Raw genomic sequence first — 23,511 nt, forward strand, 5'->3', positions numbered from 1 at the left:
TTAAAATAATATGTATCTATTTTAATTTTACCTTATTTTAGAATAGTCAAGTTAATTTAATTCTACATCAAAACGTTCCATTTTACGGATCTAGTGGGGGAGGCGGCATCGACGATCGTCCTCATTGTCGACGATGAAACTCCTAGTATTATGGACTTCTATCAATGGAGATAGAGGATACCGCTCCTTAGAGGATACCGCTCCTTATTTATCATAATCGTCCTTCCATACTTGAATTCCTGGATCCGTCACTGGATAAAACTATTCTAGTTAAAACAATTTTAAGTGAAGCACATAAAGGATATTTTAAATAAAATATTATTTTATTGTTTAAAAAAAATAAAGTGCTCATTTAATCATAATGATTATAAAAGAAACTATTTTAATTTTCTGCCAAACAGAAATTTGTTTTCAAATGATCAAAATCTGAAAAAGATGGTACCATCTGAAGTTTTATCAGCAAGCATTCTAAGAAATAACAATAATAAAAATCATAAACTCTTTTTACAATTTTAATCAAAACTTATTCATCAAAATTAAAATAATTTTGATAAAATTTAAATAAATTTGACTAAATTAAAAAATAAAAAAACTTTTATACTTTATTTGAGCATTTTTAAAAATTTGTTTATTTAATTATTACGTTGATAAAATTTTTATTTATGAATATGACTCATGAACAGTTCATCATTATTAAATGAATATAGATAATATCTTAAGTTTTGAACACCAAACTTGCTCGTGAAATTCAGTAGTTAAAGTTCTACATCCAAAATGGAGCTAATCTAGGATTTGTGCGCTTAGGCAAGCCACTTCTAGCGCCTAAAGCTCGGCACCCAGCAGCAGCCTGTAGTGAAAATACACAATAAATACTCGAGAGCTATTTGAGCACATATTCCAAAATATATTCAGCAAACAAATAGCATTTTGTATCGAAATTGACTTAGTTGATACTAATAAACTTTAACAAGAAGACGAGCTACTGATAATTTGAAATTTGATGAATTTTTAATCATCAATCTGTTTCAGAAACTAAGTTTGATCAATAGTAAGTGTTATAAGAGGATATCTTTGTGCAATGAGTTGAGAGGGTCCTAGATTGATGAAATAAATAGCATTTTGTATCAAAATTTTATCAAAATTGACTTAGACGCTACTAATAAACTTAAACGAGAAGACGAGCCACTGATAATTTGAAATTTGATGAATTTTTAGTCATCCATCTGTTTCCGAAAATTAGTTGATAAACAAATGTTATAAGAGGATTTTGAGAGGGTCCTAGATTGGTTGTTTTTTAACAGAGTTGTATTGTCGGAAGTACTGGAGAAAAGTGATAAGCATGAGATTTATACCACTTGTGAGGCGAAAGGAAGCATCTTCTCCGGTGACATGCCAGCGCATATGGCTAAAAAGAAAACAAAAGAAGCAGTCAGATGTAGCAAATAGAAAATACCGACAAAAAATGAAAAGAAGAAGATGATCACTGATTATATCAAACACAAGTGTAGATTTAGACCTAAATTAGGTTTACTCAAAAGGGAAAAAAAGGTCTCATGTGATTTAGTTGTTGGAAACCAACTTTTCTGCTGATCACTAGGTGTTTGATTTTTGGCTGCGTGTTAGCATTTGGATTTTAGCGGCAGAAATGCATGTTTGTTCAAACAAATTCGCTCTCTATAAAAGTAGTGCTACTACTATTATTGCCGACCAAGGGAGAATAAAAGGATAAGGTAGTATGTTCGAAATTCGTTTGACATATGGATATGCTATCAATAGGTGTACAAACCATAAAGAACTGCTCCGATAAATGCATCCCCAGCACCAGTGGTGTCGACCAGCTCTGATGGAGGGATGACTTCTGCTTTTCCTAGAAGCAACCTCCCACTTACTGCACCAATTCCATTGGCACTAATTCTCAAGCTAGACTGCAAATGGAAATCACTAGATATCAGCAATAAAATGATAGTTTCGAAGTTTAAAAGCAATAACCAACAATAATCAAGGATGAACCAAAGTCATCTTGTTTGGAAGATCAACAACTTGTCTCAGTTAGTAGGATCGAGCAATAAGAGCTAAAATTAAATCATCATCAGGTAGCATCGCTATTCAGATTATAGACACTGGTAATTTTCAGGAGTATAATGAAAAGCCATTTACAGAGCTAGATAATCAAACAACAAAGTCATTAACTGGAGGAAGCAACTGAGAAATCAATACTTGAGTGGAACAGCAACTGATTTACCTATTTACAGCATGGAAAGTTACTAACACCAAGTTCCAACTCTCAAACAACAGAGAAAGAAAACTAAAGATAAACCTCTACTATAAGAAAATACCTTTGATGATATACATATTGGGAGAAGAGAACTTGCATCCATGCTGGTCTTTAGTGATTCCAGTAAACTTTCAACTACTACTTCCTCTTGCCCAGAAGCTTCTGTGCAAATCATATAAAAAAAGCATAGGAAAACAAAGAATATCTTCTGTGTAATAATGGTAAATGTTAACATGGCTATTAGTTTGTTCAAACTGTTAAACAAAAATACTACTCATGCTTATGTACTTACCATTTGTACTTCTTTCAAGCATTATACAACCCTTCTCTCCAAGGGTCACAATCACAAATTTCAGATTAGGCAATCTTAGAAGCATGGATATCAATGCACTTGCAGTAGATGGGGCATTTGTCCACGTCTGTAATAGACATCACATAAATGATTGTAGTTGCAATGCAAAAACAAATTTTAAACGGCAATGTAGTTGAACAGTTCGTGCACATATCCATATGTAACTATACGGCAGACAGTCCAGTGGCAGCAGAGTTTGCAATTATGATAACAGAGTTCCCAGTCCAAGATGTCCTTTGAAGTGCATGCCCAACATAATTGAGCACATCGAACAAGAATTTAAGAAAGGAAGTTGTACTAATCAATGGACAAATAGAGGTTGACAACATCAAAAAGCCGATGTAGTACAACAATGACAAAAGCATATCTTCAACTAAGAAAGGGCATTTCCATGTTTGAAATTGTTGAATACTTAAGAAAATTCCCTTAATTGTATGGATTATGATTGATTTAGATTAGTTTGATTATAGAGATTGTGATTGATTATAATTAATGATTGATAGACATACCATAATTATAGAATTCTCTTTCCCTCCTTATGTATATAAATACCTACATGTAAGCGGATTATTTTTTATGAGAAATATATGATCTCTTTCTCTTTTACATGGTATCATAGCAAGGTTCTTCTGCTTTGACCTAATTCTTCTGCCGCCCTGTTGCTGCTTTCTTTGTTGTTGCCGACTCCTACTACTGTTGTCAATTTCAGTGTCGATGTCCTTTTCTGCCGATTTCGGCGCCGACGTCCTTTTCTGTCAATTTCAACGCTGGCGCCTGTGTTGCCAATTTCAGCACCAATGTCATTTTCTGTCGATTTCAGCACCGACGCCCTGTGCAGCCGATTTCGGCACCAACATCCTTTTCTAACACAAGTTCTTCGTGTGACTACGGGCCGTCTTGACACTAGTTTTGACACTTCGGCTATGGCTGCTCATGGTTATGAATTCTTTGGGGTCATAATAGTAGTCACGGTCTTGGTCGTGGAACCGATACCACCAAGAGTAGTCGTTCGTGTGTTCATTGTGGTCGTTCCAACCATGCCTTCGAGAAGTGTTGGACGAAGTTTGGTAAGTCTGATTGGGCTAATAATGCATCAACCAAACTATCGACTCCATCACCCGACATTGGCTCGCTCTTCTGCTAGCATTCCCTCTGCCACTGCCTCGTCCTCTCTAGGTGAGTTTGTTGTGTCTTGTGATAAGCCTTGGATGTTGGATTTTGATACGTCTGCTCATATTACGGGTAACAAGTCTATTTTCTCTTCCTTTTGTTTCCTCATCTTTATCCCCTGCCCGTCTAGCCAATGGTACTTAATCTCCGATTACAAGAAGAGGTGTTGTCAGGCCCACTACAAATATCACTCTTGATAATATTTTCTTACACCTAAATTTCCTTTTAGTTTACTGTCCATAAGCCAGCTAACAAAAACTCACAATTGTTCTGTATCCTTTTATCCATCCTATTGTAGACCTGCACACGAAGAGAATAATGGATGGAGGACATGAGAGTGATGGCCTATACTATCTGGATTTGATTATACATGTAAGTTCCCGAGCACTCTCAGCAACTGTATCTCCTTATTAGTGGCATTGTCATCTAGGCTACCCATTTTCTTCCACTCTCAAAAGTTTAGTTCTCCTTCCGTCTACTTCCAATGCGAGTCCTATGAGTTCGGAAAACACCATCGTACTTCATTTCCTTCTAGAGTTGATAAACGTAGTTCTTTTGCTTTTGAACTTGTTCATTGTAATGTTTGAGTGTTTGAGGACCTAGTAGAGTTTAGTCAACAGGAGGTTTTCAGTATTTTATAATTTTTATTGATGATATTCTCGCATGACTTGATTATATTTATTCAAAATTAGGAGTGAGATTCCTGAGATGTTAACATCATTTTATAACGAAATAAAAACTCAATATTCTGTTGTCTTGCGCATTCTTTATACTGATAATGCACTTGAATTCACTAAAACAACAATGTAGAATATAATTCTCATGGCATAATTCATCAAATGTCTTGTTCATACACTTCCCTAGACGTAGCTCGTTTTCTTCTTTGTCACATGCATGTTACTAAGTTTTTGTGGGGTGATTAGGGGTGAGCAAAAATTCAGTTAAACTGAATTAATTGACTGAACCAATCGAAATTAAAAGTTCGGTTCGGTTAATTCGGAAATTCAATTTTTTTTCTAGAAATACCAGTTTAATCGGTTCGGTTTCGGTTTTGAAATAGAAATTCGATTAAACCGATAGTTAAACGGACTAAACCGGAACCAAATCAAATTGAACCAAATCGGAACCAAACCGAACCAATATTATGATTTGAATTGAACCAAACCAGGACCAAACCTATCAAATCAAACCAAGCCAAACTGGAACCAAACCAAACCAAATCGAAAAATTCGATCGAAAACCGAATTAACCGATGTTTTATCGGTTCGTTTGGTTCGATTTTTTTTTTGAAAAATTCGGTTGGTTCAGAAAAAGTTCGATCGATTCATTTTTGGTTTAATTAGTTTAGTCGATTCAGTTTAATTTGATTGCTCACCCCTAGGGGTGATGCTATACTCACAGTTTGCTTTCTCATAAATAGGATGTCTTCTACTATATTCATAGGGATATCCCCTTCTCTTATCTTCATCCTGACAAATCTCTTTTCTCGATGCCTGCTCATATATTTGGTTGTGTTTGTTTTGTCTATTATTTTACTCCTGACTTGAATAAATTGTCCCCTCGCTCTATTAAATGCATCCTACTTAGATATTCTCGCACACAAAAAGGGCATCGTTGTCTTCACCCACTCACAAAATGCAATTACACTCGTGCTGATGTTACTTTTTTTTAATCTCAACCATATTTTTCCCGCCATGTAGCTCAGTCACATGATACATTAGCATCTCCTCCATTACCTATCCCATCATCCATGTCTCCCACTACAGATGCTCTGTCTCCTAAACCATTGCAAGTGTACATAAGGCGTGCTCGGCCAAAACTAAATTCATGTTCCTCACCACCTCTTCGTGCAAATCCTGATGCTCCTCGCCCCTCCGATATTGATCTACCTATTGCTGTTTGAAAAGGCATTCGATCTTGCACTACTAATCTTTTGTCTAATCATATTTCGTTTGATTACCTTGGTCCTGCATTCCACGCTTTTGTTGTTTCTCTATCATCTACAGAAGTTCCAACTTCCTACTCTGAGGCTTATCAACACTTGGCTTAGCAAACTGCAATGGATGAGGAGATGTCTGCCCTTATCTCTCATGGTACTTGGGAGTTGATGGTTGCACCACCTTATGTTGGTATTGTTATCTGTTGTTGGGTATTTACTCTGAAATTTAAAGCTAACAGTACTATTAATTGATACAAAACTCGTTTAGTGGCCAAAGGATTTATACTAACTTATAGTGTTGATTACTTTGAGACGTTCTCTCCTACTACTCGCTTGAATTCTATTAGAGCTTTGTTCTCCTTGGTTGTCAATTAATCTTAGTCTATCAGCTAGATGTGAAGAATGTCATTCTTTATGACGATTTGCATGAGAGATCCAGCGGATGTTGCTAGGGGGAGAATGCCACTATGATTTACAGACTTAAAAAGAGCATTTATGGTCTTAAACAAAGCCGAAGAGCCTGGTTTGATAAATTCAGAAATATAATTAGTATGGTTGGCTTCAAATAGTGCAAATCGGACCATTATGTGTTTGTACGACAAAGCACGAATGAGATTATCATTCTTATTGTTTATGTTGATGACATCCTAATATCTAGTGATATATGTGGGATAGACAAAACTAAAATATTTGCAGCAACACTTTGTGATGAGGAATATGGGACGCCCTAAGTATTTTTTAGGAATTGAAATTGCTACCAACAAATCTGGAGTTTCATTATGCCAACGGAAGTATGCTACAAATTTACTCAAAGAAATTGGATTGTTTGGAATGAAGCCGGTTGATACGTCTATGGATATCAATTCAAGTGTTTGGAATGATACTAGAGAGTTCTTTAAGGATAAGGCAAAATATAGACGGCTTATTGAGAAACTCATCTACTTAATACTAACAAGACTTGGCATCTCTTTTGTAATTGGAGAAGTCAGTCGTTTATGGATAAGCCGAAGTAAGTTCACTACGATGTCACTATTAGGATTCTTAAGTACATTAAAAAATCTCCAGGAAAGGATTGTCATTTAAGAGAAATGAGCACCTAAAGATCGAAGCTTATTTTGATGTCGACTATGCTGGATCTAAGATCGATAGACGGTCCACTTTTGGCTATTGCACTTATGTAGAGGGAAATCTAATAACATGGTGAAGTAAGAAACAAACTGTTGTTGCTAGACCGACTGTCGAAGCAGAGTACAAGAGTCATGGCTCACACTATAACCGAGATGTTATTTCTGAAGAATTTGCTTGGAGAATTAGGGTTCACCTAATCATTGCCAATGTACTGTGATAACCAAGCAGCTATTCACATTACAAGTAATTCAGTTTTTCATAAGACTAAGCATATTTAGGTTAACTGTCACTTTATTCGTGAGTGTGTAATGAGTAAAAAAAATTGTCACTCCATTCGTATCATTATCCAACTAAGTTACTGATGTCTTTACTAAAGCATTGTCTCCAGGGTAAAAAGGAGGAGAAAGTGAGAAATAGAGGGGAAGAAAAAGAGAGTAGGATTGTCACTTATCCAACCAAGTTGCCGATGTCTTTACTAAAAGCAGTAATTTTTTTCAATCCTACTCTCTTTTTCTTCCCGTCTATTTCTCACTTTCTCCTCCTTTTTACCCTGGAGACATTGTCACTTATGATAGCACACTGTTGCAAATGAAGACAAACACGCCATCACAATCCTTTCGCCCACTTTCTGCTTCCTTCATCTCTGCCCCTCTTCTACCTCCCTTTTCTCTTTCTTATCCTCTCTCACTCCCTCCTCTCTCTTTCTTGCAGGGTATTGTCGCCTCCGAAATATATTATTGTTGACCAACTATTCTCCTCCTATCACCTCCTTTCTTCTTTTGCCTTTCTCTTCTTCAATTTTTTCTGCCTCCGTCTTTTCCTTTCCCCCAAGGAAATTATTGTTGCTAGCAGTAGTGACATGCGTTGACCTTTTCTCCTCGCTCTCTTTTCTCTACCTCTTTCTTGATCTCCACGTATTTATTCCTCCTCCCTCTTTTATCTTTCTCTCTGATTCTTTATGTTTCCTCTCTCCTCCCTCTTTTTCTCACGTCGGTCTACACCAACAAAGAGGATACATGAAAGGAAGAAGAAAGGAACCAGAGAGAAGGAAGAAAAAAAAGAGAAAATTATGCATAGCTTCTGTGACATAAATCACCAAAAATTTTGTGATGGAAGTTTATCCATTAGTATCATAGCACAAATGGTAGTAATGTAGCACCAGTAATGAAGGGAACAAAGCATGGTTTGAGAAAGTAAAATAACCTGTAAAATGAGATGATGTATTTGTTTGAACTGCTAAAGTATAACTGGAAGATGCATTTTCCTAAATACTAGGCCAGAAAGCTTGTATTAATGAAATATGCTTGCCTGTGGAAACTTTTCAGAGCAGACAACATAAGTTGCCAAATTAAGTAGATCATTTAATCCCTCTCTTGGTCTTTCTGCGTCAATTAACATTGAAATTTTCCTTCTACTTGCCTGTGCTGAAGATTTCATAGGAAGCGATTAAATGCAATGCATTCCAGAAACATTCAATTTAAACGAGCACATACCCAGATTAAAATAGCACATTTCAGAAACTAAACCAATAAGCAGGCATAAAATGATAGACAAACACCAATATGTATGTGCATATGGACATATCCACGCACACAGACCCCTTGTGTGAGTGGTATCCACATATATACACATGTTCACACAACACTTTATAGCTTTTACACCAAAAATATCATAAATGCATAAAAATCACTCTTAGAATGACTTTAAACTGCCAATGCATAGGAATGTGGTTGGAGGTTGATTATCTGTTTAGATTATTTAGTAATTGGTGGTGTTAGCACGCTTATTTGTTGGTCTTATTCCATTGTTTATAGTAATGGTTTTTGTTTAATGCCTTTGCGCTGAATGGTTTTGGTAATGGATTGATTGAATCCAGATGTTGTATGGCTATTCAACTCACAACTTTGAAATTGGAAATTTTGCGAGTATAGTAAACAGTTGAAGAGGAAAGATCATCTAAATTACACAGTATGCAATAGAAACTGGAAAGATAGTCATTAATTTGAAATAGTTGGACTAGTAAATAAGATAATCCTACCCACTTATATCAACTGAACAACTAATATCTAATAGATATTTGACAAGTGATATACTATGTGCCATCTGTACAGGCAAAATCAATCAGAGAAAACAATTCAGCATCTGGATTAAATTTTTATCCTAGTGATCAGCTTGCAAAGGACATGAATAGTGACTTCAAGATCCATTACCAATTCAAACTTTTTTTTTTCATATTTGCAAGAAATTATTTTTTTAGATCATGCTGATACACTTTGGAGAGCAATATGAACTATGAAGTGTACAATATAATCATGATTACCTCTTGGGCAACAACTAAAGCAGTTTCCCATAACCTCCCATCAAAGTACACAAGGTTTGCACCATCCAATGCAGATGATAAATTAGCATGTGTAAGCTCTTCTGGAACCAATGGAGGATTTCCAGGAGTATGAATACACGTACGAGTTTTCCTGGAAACATGACAACCAATTAAGCTTCTGTTTAGCTACTGGGAAATTAGTTAAATCCTTAAATACTAATACAAAGGTGATCAGTCAATCTAACACAGCCTATCAGGAAAAATAAAGAAAGAAATGGCATCAAAACATCAAGATGATAGCACACCATCCTATCTAAAACAATAACATAATCACATATTGACATATGCGAACCATAAGTTTGGCAGCAGGGTTCTGGTCCAAGTAAAGCTGATATCTACTTGTCTGACAGGCATCAAAATCATGGCTTAAAATTGAAACAACTTAATTAGCAAGGCACCAATATAATTGTTAGATTTCCAGACCAGTATCCACAACAAAGAATTGAAACTGATGTTCACCAATTAGGTGTTTAGAAAACATGAGTTTTCCATCTTTTACCAATCCAGCTTTTGAATGGTTATTGGTGTAGACTATAATGTTCAACATGTAAAGTTAATGCATTCACCCGGTGTTACTAATCCTGGAACTGAGTGGATAACTGCTAAAGTTAGTTATTTACAATAAAGAAAGGTAGACTTTACTCCCTCAAATATCAAACATAAAAAAGAACTGCTGAAAAGAAATTTCATACGTTTGGTTGTCAACTATTACATAGGTGAACGGAGAATTTCCTTCCTTTCCAACCTGAATAATAAGGACAAAGATAACAAGGTATCAATACTGGTTCCACCCATCTTTAAAAGAGGGGAAAAAATAGCAAAGATCATAAACATAAATGCTTGATCAATTTGTATAATAAAGTAAATGAAGAAGGCATAATTACACACCACCATAAAGGAAGTATCTACTCCATCTGCTTCAAGCTCCTCAAGCATACTCCTCCCTTGAGGGTCATCAGCTACCTTAGGAGGATCAGGAAATGGAGATGAAAGTTAGGAGTTAAGAAGATAATTTAGCCTAAACTCTAAAATACCTTTGAGAGTTATGATAATAACTAATTATTTCTCTTAAAATCAGTTATTCCACCTAATGATCTCTAATTCGAGAAAACACTTAAAAATTAACAACTAAAAAATAAGGCTAACACTTAAGGTACTTTGATAAGATTGAAGAGAAGCATCTCCAAGTTTGAGCCCTTGGCCTGACATTACTTATTGGTATACAATGACACAAGAATAGATCAAAGAGGTTTGAAGATGAATACAAAACCATAACCATCCAATTCAACTCCATCTCCAATAGATGCCAAACACACCTAATAATTGAATCACAATTTAAGCCATAATCATTAAGCGATTTTACATGCCAAAGAAGAACACTAGAACTTTCTGAAATGCAAATAAAAAATAACAATGACTAAAAAAGGATAGCCCGATGCACGAAGCTCCCGCCAATATGGAGTCAAAGGGAATGATCTATTCTACGGAATCTTACCCTGCACTGCAAAAGAACCAAGTAATAACACAGAAAGTTCGATAAAAAAAAAAAAACCGTATCAACCCTAGGACTTGCTAAAGAAGCTTCAACATCCCTTTCCTTTTCTTACATGACATAGGGTGTCACGGAGTAGGTTAATAGATTCTAGACACGCACATCAACGCTTACACATGCGGAGGAGAGACAAGAATAATGGCAAAACATGTCACCATATAATGTGCTAGTCTCGTCAGCCTCCACATGATAGGGAAGGATACTAATGTTGTATTGCACAAAAAATCTATCTAATAAAACTATCATTTATTTGCATTGCAGTAATGAAGAGCAAATAGATATTGTTTCAAATATCTTCCTATACCTAATTACCATTGTTTTCTTGAGACACTAAAAGGAGGAGAAATGAGCGAAGCCGAATCAACATTTGTGTTGTTCAAGTTTGTTTAATAAGGTAATCGAACCAGGCAAGCTGAATCTAAAACTAACTAGGGTGTTGAAACGGTTATTCAAGCTTTGTTTCTTCTTTTTTTTTTAGCTTGAGCTAGGTTTAAGTTTAGTTTGAACTTGATTCATTTAGATATTATCGAGCTTTTAATTCAAACTTGTTTGAATTTTTCAAACTTTTTACATTTTTAAGCATATTTAGTTGGTTAATGAGCTTAATATTCATTTTGATAGATTTTTTATTTATTTATAAGTTTGATAAGAATTTTATTCATGGACATTATTCACGAATAATTCACCATCTTTGTTCACAAACATTAACGAGTTGAACACATGTGTGTTCTAGCTTGTTTATTTAATTTAATGAGTTGTTCAAGCTTGTTAGTTTAATCGTCTTTGTGTATACTGAACGAATATAAACAAGCTCTTACGAAGTCAAACACCAAATTTGCTTAAAGCATTTAGTTCCCCTAACCTAAAATAGAGCGACTGATATTCTAGTGACTATGAGTCTAAGTTTTTAAAAGAATTGACTAGCTACTAGTTTGTGTTTTAGTATGCAATTTCAATGGTGATTTGAGATATCTATAAGCCAACCAGAATTGCTCTATAAGTTCCATAGAAAAATTAGTATTTAATTTTTAAAAAATGTTTCAAAATGGGAAATGCTTATGTTGAAATGGATAAAGTTGCAAACTGAAAAGGCTCACATCACTTTCCAATAATATATGGTCCCTGAAATCTAAGTCTTCAAGGTTGAGGGGTTAGAATGTGTTGGAAAATCCCTGAATTTTTCACTTTTCTTTTATATTTCACATGGCAAAGAAGGATGTTGATGATATTTGCTAAGCAATTAATAATTTAATGTATACGGGTTATGATGGGTCGGCTTGGCGAGTGAAGGAGGGGTCTAGGTCGAGAAAGATAGGAAGGGTATATAGTCGGTCGAGTGAAGGTCGGACGAGCATCCATGTGCTCATATATGCTCGACCGGACAAAGCTCACCTGAGCATAAAGGCATTTAACCCTATGCATATGATTCTCAGCCTGTTACCGATCGATCGAAGGTCGAGCAAACACCCATGTGTTCATATACGCTCGGCCGGGCAAAGCCCGCCCAAGCGTAAAGGTATTTAGCCTTATATGATTCTCAGCATGTTGTCGGCTGACCAAAGGCCGAGCGAACACCCACGTGCTTATATATGCTCGGCCGGGTAAAGTCTGCCTGAGCATAAAGGCACTTAGCCTTATGTATGACTTCTAGTATATTACCAGCCGACTGAAGGCCGAGTGAGCACACCCATGTGCTCATATATGCTTGACCGGGCAAAGCCCGTTCGGTATTTAGCCTTATATATGATTTTCAGCATGTTATCGACCGACCGAAGACCGAGCGAGCACCCATGTGCTCATATACACTCGGGCGGGCTTTGTAAAGGCACTTAGTCTTATGAATGACTTCTAGTATATTACCGGCCGACCGAAGGCCGAGCAAGCACCCACATGCTCATATATGCTCGGGCAGGCAAAGCCCGCCCGAGCATAAAGGCATTTAACCTTATATATGATTTTCAGCATGTTACCGGCCGACCGAAAGCCGAGCGAACACCCATGTGCTCATATATGCTCGGTCGGGCAAAGTCCGCCCGAACGTAAAGGCACTTAGCCTTATGTATGACTTTTAGTATATTACCGACCGACCGAAGACCGAACGAGCACTCACGTGCTCATATATGCTCGGTCGGACAAAGCCCGCTCGAGCATAAAGGCATTTAGCCTTATATATGATCTCAGCATGTTACCGGTCGACCAAAGGCCGAGCGAGCACCCATGTGTTCATATACGCTCGATCGGGCAAAACCCGCCCGAGCGTAAAGGCACTTAGCCTTATGTATGACTTCTAATATATTACCGGCCGACCGAAGGCCGAGCGAGCACCCACATGCTTATATATGCTCGGTCGAGCAAAGCCCACCCGAGCATAAAGGCATTTGACCTTATATATGATTCTCAGCAGGTTACCGGCTGATGGAAGACCGAGCGAACACCTACATGCTCATATATGCTCGGCCGGGCAAAGCCCGCCCGAGCATAAAGGCACTTAGCCTTATGCGTAGCTTCAACATATCACCGGCCGATTGAAGATCGAGCGAGCACCCACATGCTCATATATACTCGACCGGGCAAAGCCCGCCCGAGCATAAAAGCACTTAATTTTATATATGGTTCTTAACAAACAAGTACTCATGAGCTCATATATGCAGCTGGCCTTAACAACCAACCGAGACATGACCAACAAGAAATATTCTTAACATGTGCGGCCGGCTTGAACGACCGGCCGAGACACACCTAACAGATGGTATTCTTATTATATATGCGACCGGTTTAAAGGATCGGCTGAAAATATAACAACCTAACAGATTTGACGAGAAATATCTTCTAGAAGCTTCTTCAGTTATAATAACGTGTCCCCATCACAAATATAAATCATAAATGACAAAAGAGGTACATTTGGGGTAAAAAAAAATACCTTAAAGGATTATTGCACGAAATATAGAAGATGACTTCATCTCCTAACAAACCCTAACAAACCGAGGACTACTTCACGACTACGGAGGTCACATGAGGTAGTATTAAAAGGGGGGATCCTCTCCGTTGGCGAGGTATGCAAGTTCTAGCATCTAAACTCTGTTTCACTTCAGTTACTGTTCCTCTTCCTTTCTTCCACCATTGAGAGAGAAACTGACTTGAGCGTCGGAGGGCCTAGCCAAGGATTCCCACCCCGATCTTAGGTCACTAACGCTTTGTTGGTTTATCTTGTTGTGCGTAGGATCGCGGAGGGCTTCTTCCAAATCTCTAAGAGATTATCTTCATCAGGGATCGTCGTTCACTGGAGTCGGCGCACGTCTTTGCATATTTCAGACAGGATCATCCAGAATATAAATTAGGTGTTTTCCAAACAATTATAGCTCTAATAATCTTAATATAATAATAAAGCACAGATCAAGCATTAAAAATCCTCACCTTCCATATTATTTCAACTCATTTGGCAATGTCTTCATTCCATATTACTCTGTGTTTGAACTTTCAAATGTCAAGTCTATTCGTAATCAAACAGATCATGAGAGGAGATGACAGGCTACAGATAAATAAACTGTGTCATTCCTCACGTCTTATCTTTTAGCCTGGGTCAGCCAATTAATACATAATAGCATAGCACAAATCAATAGTTCAAATTCTAGCTATCCCCAGTATTTCATCTGAGTTATAGGTATAAATTATAACATATGACTTACACATAGGAGGGAGAGAATTCTGTATATTACAGTTTAAGCATTTAGGCAGAATACTCATCCAAATCATGCTTGACAAGATTTTATGAAACTAATCATTCAGGCCCAATTTGTACATGCCAAGAATTGATTGATAGCCAGAGAACTCTCAATCTTTGATTAGCACAGAAATATATAGCTGAATATCTTCAATATTTTCTTTGTGATGTCCCCTTATTTGTTAACACTTCCTATAGTCATAAAAAAAAGTAGCTTAGAGATCTAATCATGCTATCATTGAAATGGTTGCCCTCTGTGTAGACTATGCATGCGCTTAATTGTCTGGTTGCACAAACAAAGAAAAGAGATTAAATTACTAAAAAGTATTTGTTAAAAGTCCCAAAAAGAATACACGAAGTAACAAACAATCCTTGAAAAGTATGTGAATCGTTTGGGTGATAATTATGTGAAATATCACTTGAGGCATTTCTAAAATGACTAAAAGAATTGGTTGCCAAAAACTAGTGGATTGATGTCCATTATAGTACATTGCAGGAATGATGGGCACAAGTAGATGGGTTATCAAATATTATATATACGATGTATCTAATACTTATACAATGTATCTAATATAAGTATTAGATGAACAGGGTCATTGGTTTAATGAGTTCAGTCTCTCGTTACGGTTCTAGATTTAAGATTTTACTATGAATCTATTATATACAATGGTAATCTCAATTACGAAAGCAATACAATATATTTCTTATCCCCAAATTTACATGGTATATAATTCAAAATCCCTTTTCTATGGTTAAGGTTTTCCCAAACGAGACATTTCCCTTAGGAGGTCGTTAGCCTCACCCTCTCAATCATCTCTTTCTATCTCTCTATCCTCTCTTTCTCTCTTCATATTTTCCCAACCGCAACTTGCTCGTTCATGTTAACTATTTGCCCCTTTTCCATAGACAACAAGTGTTGCCGCTACCTAGGACACACCTAAATTTGCTCTTGACGATCTTTTGTGAGCAACTTCGACATGAATAACAAGGCAACAACCAATACAGGACCATCCCTCCTCTTGCATCTACAATGACTCTAAGTCTCTAACCACTCTGTATGCTCTTGCTTGCTTACAATGGTGGAAGATGTCAGGGACGACTGCCATCTCCTTTGTGTGTTCTCCATCATTGCCTAGCCACTATGACTCTATCCTTCTTCCACTTGAGACATTACCCAAGAAGGTAGTTACACCTGACCGCAACCACTTCACAACCTCATCTTGGCACAACACTATGTTGTGGAAAGAGACAAACACAAAGTACCAAACTTCCACAATGATAAATTTATCAAAGAAAATATTATTGAATCAAAGATAAATTACAAGGGGAAGTTGGATCTTTTAGAGGCTTCAACCCAACTAAAATTGGAAAAAAAAAATTAACCAAGTGGTGTAAAAAATATCAACTTATCAAAAAAGACTCGATAACTTAGGAAAAATATTAAATATGATTTGGACATATAACATTGAAAAAACAAATCTAGATACCTAAAACTCTTTTCCTGACTTGCAGAAACTATGAGAGACTACCAAATACCTCTAAATTAAAAAAGTGATCTAATTTCAAATTTGGATCATTCTCCCCCACCAAGAACTTGATTCTCTAAAGTGCGGAGATTAGCAATCAAGATTTGCATCGCTGAGAATAAGTACACAATAGGCTACTTTAAAGTGCATCTAATGGAGAAAGTCCAGTCACTTATCGTAGTGCATCAAATAAGTTAGGAACGAGCTGTCAAAGTTCATACTATGTGATCCAAACATCATTAATGTCTGAAAGCCCCTATCCATGAACTATGTATCTTCGGGTACATCCATGTAGGGCTATCATTATATGAGAATCCACAATGCTTTCAATCGGAGGGGCCAACAACATCATAGAAGGATTTGCAAGTACTAGAGCTATAGGAGTACAATCTATGGATAATCCAACAAACAACGAAGGAGACTTGAATGCCCCCTAATATGGTAATATGTTCTCTAAATAGAAAATTTTACCCATGTTTAAATCAATTGGTAGGTCAATTTCATAAGCATTAACATTAATCTTACTCATAATATGGAAACACGGGAGAAACAAGGATGAAGTTTCTTAAAGGAATTTTTAGAAAGGCATTAGAGTGAATGTGAATAAGAGCATAGTTAGCTTCATTCCATTCATTATATTTACAATGTACGCCAGCATGCATTTTATAATTTTCATTATTCAAAGCAATTTCCCCCCTAACATTAGAATGACAAACCTCTCATCACTCTAAGATGGATTGGAGGGGGTAGATAAAGGAATTATGTTCATTGGTTGATGAGCTTTTGATCCATGTACAATTTTGAATAAATATTTACCCATGGAACGATTTAAAGAGCTGTTATCAGCAAACTCAATAATTGGCAAGACAAAATCCCAAACTTAGCACTCAAGTTTATCTTCAAGTGATGTATATTACAATAGATATTCATAGGTATCTGCTAATCTTTGTCCTAGAACCTTTCTTTTCTGAACATCTCATCTTCCTTCAAAATTCCACCAAAACATACCTAATTAACTTTTAAGATAGGATGCATTATAGTGAATTAGTTTGTTTAGCTTGTACTCTATAACCATATTAAGACTATTTATCAAAGGGACCAACAAAGCAATTTCAGAATCTTCTAATACAACTATTGAAAATGGAGAATGGATGTGAGAAAGCTTCATTAATTCATGGAACAACCAAAGGATCTTACAAGACTCAACCTACTCAACTATAGAAATATTAGCCAAAAATCAAATAACTCAATGCAACAAACCTTTGAAATTACCCTGGGTTTTAAACCCAAACGTGCAGCACAGGTCAAGGCATTCCCAGTATTTCCACCTCCTTCTACCTGAGCATTTAAATTGGAACCGATACAAACTTCTTGAATATAGAATGAGCAACCAATTAAAAATTTAATTGTATTATTCTCAGATTCTAAGAGAATTACATTCCATTTTTCTCAATGCTGCAGCAAATTTTTTAAAATGGCATGGGCCAAGGATAGTGTCTTTTCATAATACAAGTAAAAAAGAAGCAAAAAAGGTCAGATTTTCCATGCCTAATCCAATTGTCAAAATTTTCAATTTAAGAAATTTAGCCCGCCTCAGGTCTCATTGTAGAACCTAAATTATCTGACTAGAGTACCGTTAATAAGATTATAGAAGTAACACCATTGGTTGTTATTAATGGGGAAAAAAAATGAACATCTCATTTGACATTCCAATTTTTTTGGCTTCTAGTAGTTCCAAAATCCTAAAAGAATCATCTCGAAGTCTAGTTTTACTTACCCGAGCCAGTACATACCAGGAACATCTAGAGCAAAAGAGTTTGCCAAAACAAAATACTTAGTAGAAATGTATTAAAATCCCATCTGACTCAAAGGTTTCCAAGCTACCTCATATTAATTGAACTCTACCTAGAAATCTCATAACTCCGCCCATGATGACCGGTCATGGCCGGTCCTAAGCCCGGATAAAGGAGGAGGGTTGCGTTAGGTTGCCAGCCAGCGTCAAACTATGGCAAATATTCAATGAATGAATCCATTAAACTATTGTGCTAATGCTAGGTTGTTCCCCGGAAGGAACGCGTTGCAGGATCCGACTGTAACGTCTCGGCAAGGACCGCTACATCTCCAAAACTCGGGTGTAGTGATAAGTATGCAAGAGTTCGCGTTACAGGGTCCGACTGTAACGTTTCAGCAAGGACCGCTACATCTCCATGAAAACTTGGGTGTAGTGTTAAATAGGCAAGAGTTCTCACACCATAGGTTAGATAAGAACAAATATGATAGGAAAACTAATAATCTAAGATTTGGAACATGGAATATAGGAACTCTCACTGGTAAATCAATGGAGGTAGTAGATATGATGATTAGGAGAAAAATTAATATTTTATGTGTACAAGAGACAAAATGGATAGGTGAGAAGGCAAAGATGATAGAGAACTCGGGTTTTAAATTATGGTACACTGGAAAAAGTAAAGCAAGAAATGGAGTGAGTACCATTGTAGATAGTTTGTTAATGGATGAAGTTGTAGAAGTAGTTAGAAAAGGGGATAGAATTATAACTCTTAAGATAATAATGACGAAAGAAACTATGAACATAATTAGCGTATATGCACTACAAGTAGGATTAGATAAAGTTACTAAATCAAGGTTTTGGGAGGACTTAGATGAAATATTATAAAATATTCCACCAAATGAAATGATTTTAATAGGAGGTGATCTAAATGGGCATGTCGGAGTGAAAAATGAGGAATATGAGAGAGTACATGGGAGTTATGGGTTTAGAACGAGGAATGAGGAAGGGAAAACTATATTAGATTTTGCGATAGCATATGACCTTATATTAGCTAATACGTTTTTTAAGAAAAGAGAAGAACACTTAGTCACATTCAAAAGTGGAAATAATAAATCGCAAATTGACTTTCTTATGGTTAGGAAGAAGAATAGAAAGATTTGTAAAGATTGCAAATCATCCCTGGAGAAAACTTAATTACCCAACATAGGGTAGTAGTGTTAGATATACGCCTCAAACATAGTATCAATAGAAAGAAAATATATAAAATTCCTAGAATTAAGTGGTGGAAGTTAAAGGATGGGAAACAAATATATTTAAGGAGAAAGTAGAAATACAAGCATTAGGTGATATATACGATGACTCTAATACAACATGGGATAAGATAGTATCAAAATTGAAAATAATAGCTAAGAGTGTACTCGGTGAGTCAAAGGGACATGCACCACTAAGTAAAGAATCTTGGTGGTGGAATGAGAAAGTACAAGAGAAAGTGAAGGAAAAACGAATAGCTTATAAGGAATTATATATTTGTAAGAACGAGGAAAACTTAAAAAAAATACAATAGCCAAAAAAGAAGCTAAAAAAGTAGTGAGTGAAGCAAAATGAAACTTTTGGTGTTTTATCAAAATGGATACAAAGAAAAAGACATTATTGAATAGCTAAAGTGAGAGAAAGAAAACAAGAGATCTTAGCCAAATAAAATGATTAAAGATAAATGTAATAGGTATTAGTAAATGATGGGAAAATAAAAAGTGGAAGAGGTATTTTCATCAACTTTTAATGAAGGTTTAGTGACCAACTTAACTTAGGTAATTTAATTAGGTCAAATGAGCGTAGGAATTTTAATTTTATCGTAGAATTCAAACTTGAAATAAAACAAACTTTAAATGAGATGACAATGGAAAACCGTTGGAGATGATATTCCGATAGAGGTATGGAAGTGCTTAGGAAACAAGGTATTGAATGCTTACAAAATTATTTAACATGATATTGAAACGAAAAAATGTCCGATCGATGGAGGATAAGTACTTAGTTCCCTTATATAAGAACAAGGAGACATACAAAATTGTATAAACTATAGGGTATTAAACTAATGAGTCATACTATGAAACTTTGGAAAAAGAAATAAAAAGATTAAGGAAGGGTGACGAAAATCAATTTGGGTTCATGCCTGAAGGTCGATAATAAGTTATACATCTCCTTAGACAATTAATTGAAAAATATCGGGAAAAAACAAGATCTACATGGTATTCATTGACTTAGAAAAACATGATAGAGTCCCAAGAGAACTTATATGGAGAATTTTAAAAGAGATGTGATAACATATATTGAACTAATTAAGGATATGTATGAGGATGAACGACCAGAGTAAAGACTGGAGTAACTGAAGCAATAAAGATAGGGTTACATCAAGGATCACCTAAGTCCCTATCTTTTACACTAATTATGGATGAACTCACCGACATTCAAGACATGCACTACGGTGCATGTTGTTTGTATGATATTATTTCGTAGATGAGACACGTGAAGGAGTAAATGCTAAGCTAGAATTTTGGAGGAAAACTGAAGGGAAAGGTTTTAAGCTTAGTAGATTAAAGATGAATATATGGAATTTAAGTTTAGCAATATTAAGTAATGAAACAATTGTTAAGATAGAAGAGGACGAGTAACCGAGAGATTTAAATATTTAGGATCATTTTTCAGAATGATGGAGGGATTGGAGAGATGTCTTACATAGAATACAAGCAGGATGGGTGAAATGGAGGGCGTCGTGTTTTATGTACCGTAAAGTACCTCTTAAACTTAAAGGTAAGTTCTATAAAACCGCAGTTAGGCCTGCTATGTTATATGGAGTGAATGTTGGGCTATGACTCGAGCACATGCAGAGATAAGGATGTTAAGGTGGATATGTGGACATACGAAGATGGACAAAATAAGAAATGAGAGCATTAGAGAGAGTCGGAGTTGCATCTATCGAGGACAAACTCGAGAGACAAATTTAAGATGGTACGGACATGTACTGAAACGACCAATAAATGCTCTAGTGAGCAAATGTGAAACTTTGATAAACATGCATATCAAACGAGAAAGAGGAAGACCAAAAAAGACTTGGTTAGCAACAATAAAACAAGATAAAATTTATTTAAATATAGATGATGATATAATAGGAGATAGAGCTCGCGTAAAAGGATTCATACACCCGACCCCACCTAGTGGGAAAAGGCTTGGTTGTTATTGTTGTACCTAGAAATCTCATGACAATTGCAAGATTCATAGTGTTGCTTAGCAAAGTTCCAAGTTTCCAAGTGACCCAAAAGTAAAAAAAAGTCAAGTTTTTGGAAACACATAATACTTCATTGTTCATTTTCTCCTTGGACAAAACTGACAACTCCTAATCAAAGAAGTTATGTGAATGTAAATACATTCATCCAATCAAAGAAAAGAAGAATCTATAAAAAAAACATTGACAAGCAAAACCATAATATCCATCTTTTCAAATTTACACCGTCCAAAAACAAGACCAATGCACTTCACCTTGAGGTTGACGCTGCGGATCTTGTCATCAGGCTTGGGGAAGGCAGCCACCGTCGCCAGGAAATCCACCGACACGGCGCCACAACCCAACTAACACGGAAAATAGATTTTGTAATCCAGCAATCATGATTAAGCTAACGGAAGGGGAAAGAAAACATACCACGACTCCGTTGTCAGGAGGCGAAGGGATCCGCGAGGAAGAAGACATCTGCGCCCTATCAACGGCGTACACACAAAAGAGAAAACAAACATAAAATAGATGAAAAAATAAAAATAAAACTACAGGAAGAATAGCCATGCCTCGAGAGAAGAGGGAGAAGGACAGGGGCGGGGCGGAGAGACTGCAAGGGGTTGAGGAAGGACGGCTTCATTGGGGTGGATGTCAGGGACGCAGATGTGGGTTTTGTGGTCGTTGGAGCTCCAAGATAAAGGATAGAGTGTGGGTTCGGATCGGAAAACGAGGGGTCTGAATCCGATTCAGATCGTGGCGGAAAACGAGAAGATGATCCAGTGATCATGAGAGGAGACTAAAGCCTACCAAAAAGAAAAATTCGATTGAACGGAAGAAAGGAGGTGATTCATACATGAAGTCGAACGATGTCCGCCGGAGATCGAACCAGACGTCGCCGAGGAAGGCCGGTAGCGTCGACAGTGATTGACCTGCTGACTCGTTTCCCCGACGACTCCGCCGCGCTAAAAGAGACAACAAAGTGTGAACCGGATAGTGAACCGTACGGGCATAAAGAGCTTTATTTGTTCAGCTGTTTACTGAACTACCTAAGTACTTGAGTTTACAAAATAATCATTTTACCTAGGAAAATTTTAAAATAATATGTATCTATTTTTAATTTTACCTTATTTTAGAATAGTCAAGTTAATTTAATTCTACATCAAAACGTTCCATTTTTAATTAAATTAGTCAATTAATTTTAAATCAGTCTAACTGATTTATGTTTTTTAAATCAAAATTAATTTTAGATCAAATTAGTTGATAAATTAAATGATCTCGGATGGATATAAAACTAATTTGTATATATTCGTCTATCTTTCTTGATTATATTCATACTCTCAAATATCAATTTAACGTTTGGTACATCAGCTATGATCCTGTCGGGAAGCTGAGAAGACGAACCTGTCGAAATGACGTGTCCCGGCTGATGAGCTGTCTCCTGTGTTGACCAAGTCCTCCGATGTCTTCTGGTCAATAACTCCTGTAACCAGTGACCGAGTTGCCCCGATCCCTGGTACCTCGATGCTCGAGGTGGATCCCGCGAACATATAAGCATCCACATAATAATAGGATAATAAATTAAGTACAAAATGAATACGGCGACGTGCCCTGGCCCCGGGGGGCGCCCTCGGATGGATGGATGAGCTGGTTTGCGGCGCTGATTGAGTCACCGCGGACGTGAGGAGTAGATAGACGTCCACCAGATGAGTAACTGACTCCTTCGGCTCCAAGCCGGACACGACATGGATCTATCAGACGACGAGCGGTCTAATCACAGCATCGGCTCGCAGGCCAGAATAGGGACACGAAGGTCGAAGTACAATAGCGGCACGAAGGTCGAACACCCTCTCGGCTCGCAGACCGACATATGGCACACAGGCCGTACAATACCAATAACTCAACGGCTCGATGGCCGGAACACAACACAACAAGCACAATACAAATCATGGAGGTCGTAGGTCAACCGATAGTGGGGGTGGCAGCAGTGGCCGCCGAAGGCTGAGACAGCGATGGTAGCAGCCGATGGAGGCGGCTGCGACAGCAGTGAAGACCACCGGAAGCGGCGTCGCCCGTTGGAGTCGGCTACTGGATGTGGCCGCTGGAGGTGGCCGCCAGAGGTTGTGGCGGCGATGACAGCAGCCGATAGAGGCGGCTGCGACAGCGGCGACGACCGCTGGTAGCGAAGGCGACCTCCTGGGCAGCGTCGACGACGTGCGGCGCTGGCGGCAGCGGCGAAAGGTATCGAGGTCGTAGGAAGGAGGAGGTGGCCCCGAAGATGGTCGTCGCCGGCGGATCTGTCTAGCGGCCACGACGGAAGACCAAGGAAGAGTCGGAACCCCTTGTTGTGTTGGCTGAGGCGGAACCTAGCCCAAAGCAGCCCTCCTCCTGACATTGGCGGCGCCGACACGAAGAAGTCG

General features: G+C 37.3%; 1 protein-coding gene across 4 annotated transcripts; it reads right to left on the reverse strand.

Moving 5' to 3' along the window:
* Positions 1-669: 669 nt before the first annotated feature.
* Positions 670-22,087, reverse strand: LOC121976178 (ribokinase-like). Of its 4 annotated transcripts, XM_042528220.1 has the most exons (14): positions 21,948-22,087; positions 21,664-21,829; positions 21,524-21,578; positions 21,364-21,453; positions 17,301-17,378; positions 10,133-10,207; positions 9,937-9,989; positions 9,185-9,335; positions 8,173-8,283; positions 2,568-2,694; positions 2,337-2,437; positions 1,787-1,925; positions 1,353-1,405; positions 670-847 (listed from the first exon to the last, which is right to left on the reverse strand). In XM_042528220.1, exons 2-14 carry the CDS (start codon positions 21,732-21,734, stop codon positions 764-766), a joined length of 1,188 nt encoding a protein of 395 aa, XP_042384154.1. In that variant the 5' UTR covers positions 21,735-21,829; positions 21,948-22,087; the 3' UTR covers positions 670-763. The 4 variants fall into 4 exon arrangements, with proteins under 4 accessions (XP_042384154.1, XP_042384155.1, XP_042384157.1 ...); XM_042528221.1 differs by lacking the exon at positions 21,664-21,829; XM_042528223.1 differs by lacking the exon at positions 17,301-17,378.
* Positions 22,088-23,511: the final 1,424 nt, after the last annotated feature.

This window comes from Zingiber officinale, chromosome 4B, assembly GCF_018446385.1.
Source record: "Zingiber officinale cultivar Zhangliang chromosome 4B, Zo_v1.1, whole genome shotgun sequence".
NCBI lineage: Eukaryota > Viridiplantae > Streptophyta > Magnoliopsida > Zingiberales > Zingiberaceae > Zingiber > Zingiber officinale.

Bases quoted from the DNA above. Each gene is read 5' to 3' on its own strand.
- LOC121976178 (XM_042528220.1), bottom strand. From the start codon at position 21,734: ATGAAGCCGTCCTTCCTCAACCCCTTGCAGTCTCTCCGCCCCGCCCCT. The intron at 17,379-21,363 runs GTGAAGTGCATT...TTAAATGCTCAG, and splicing joins TCCGCAGCGTCAACCTCAAG to GTAGAAGGAGGTGGAAATAC. The intron at 2,438-2,567 runs GTAAGTACATAA...TGATTTGCACAG, and splicing joins GCTTGAAAGAAGTACAAATG to AAGCTTCTGGGCAAGAGGAA.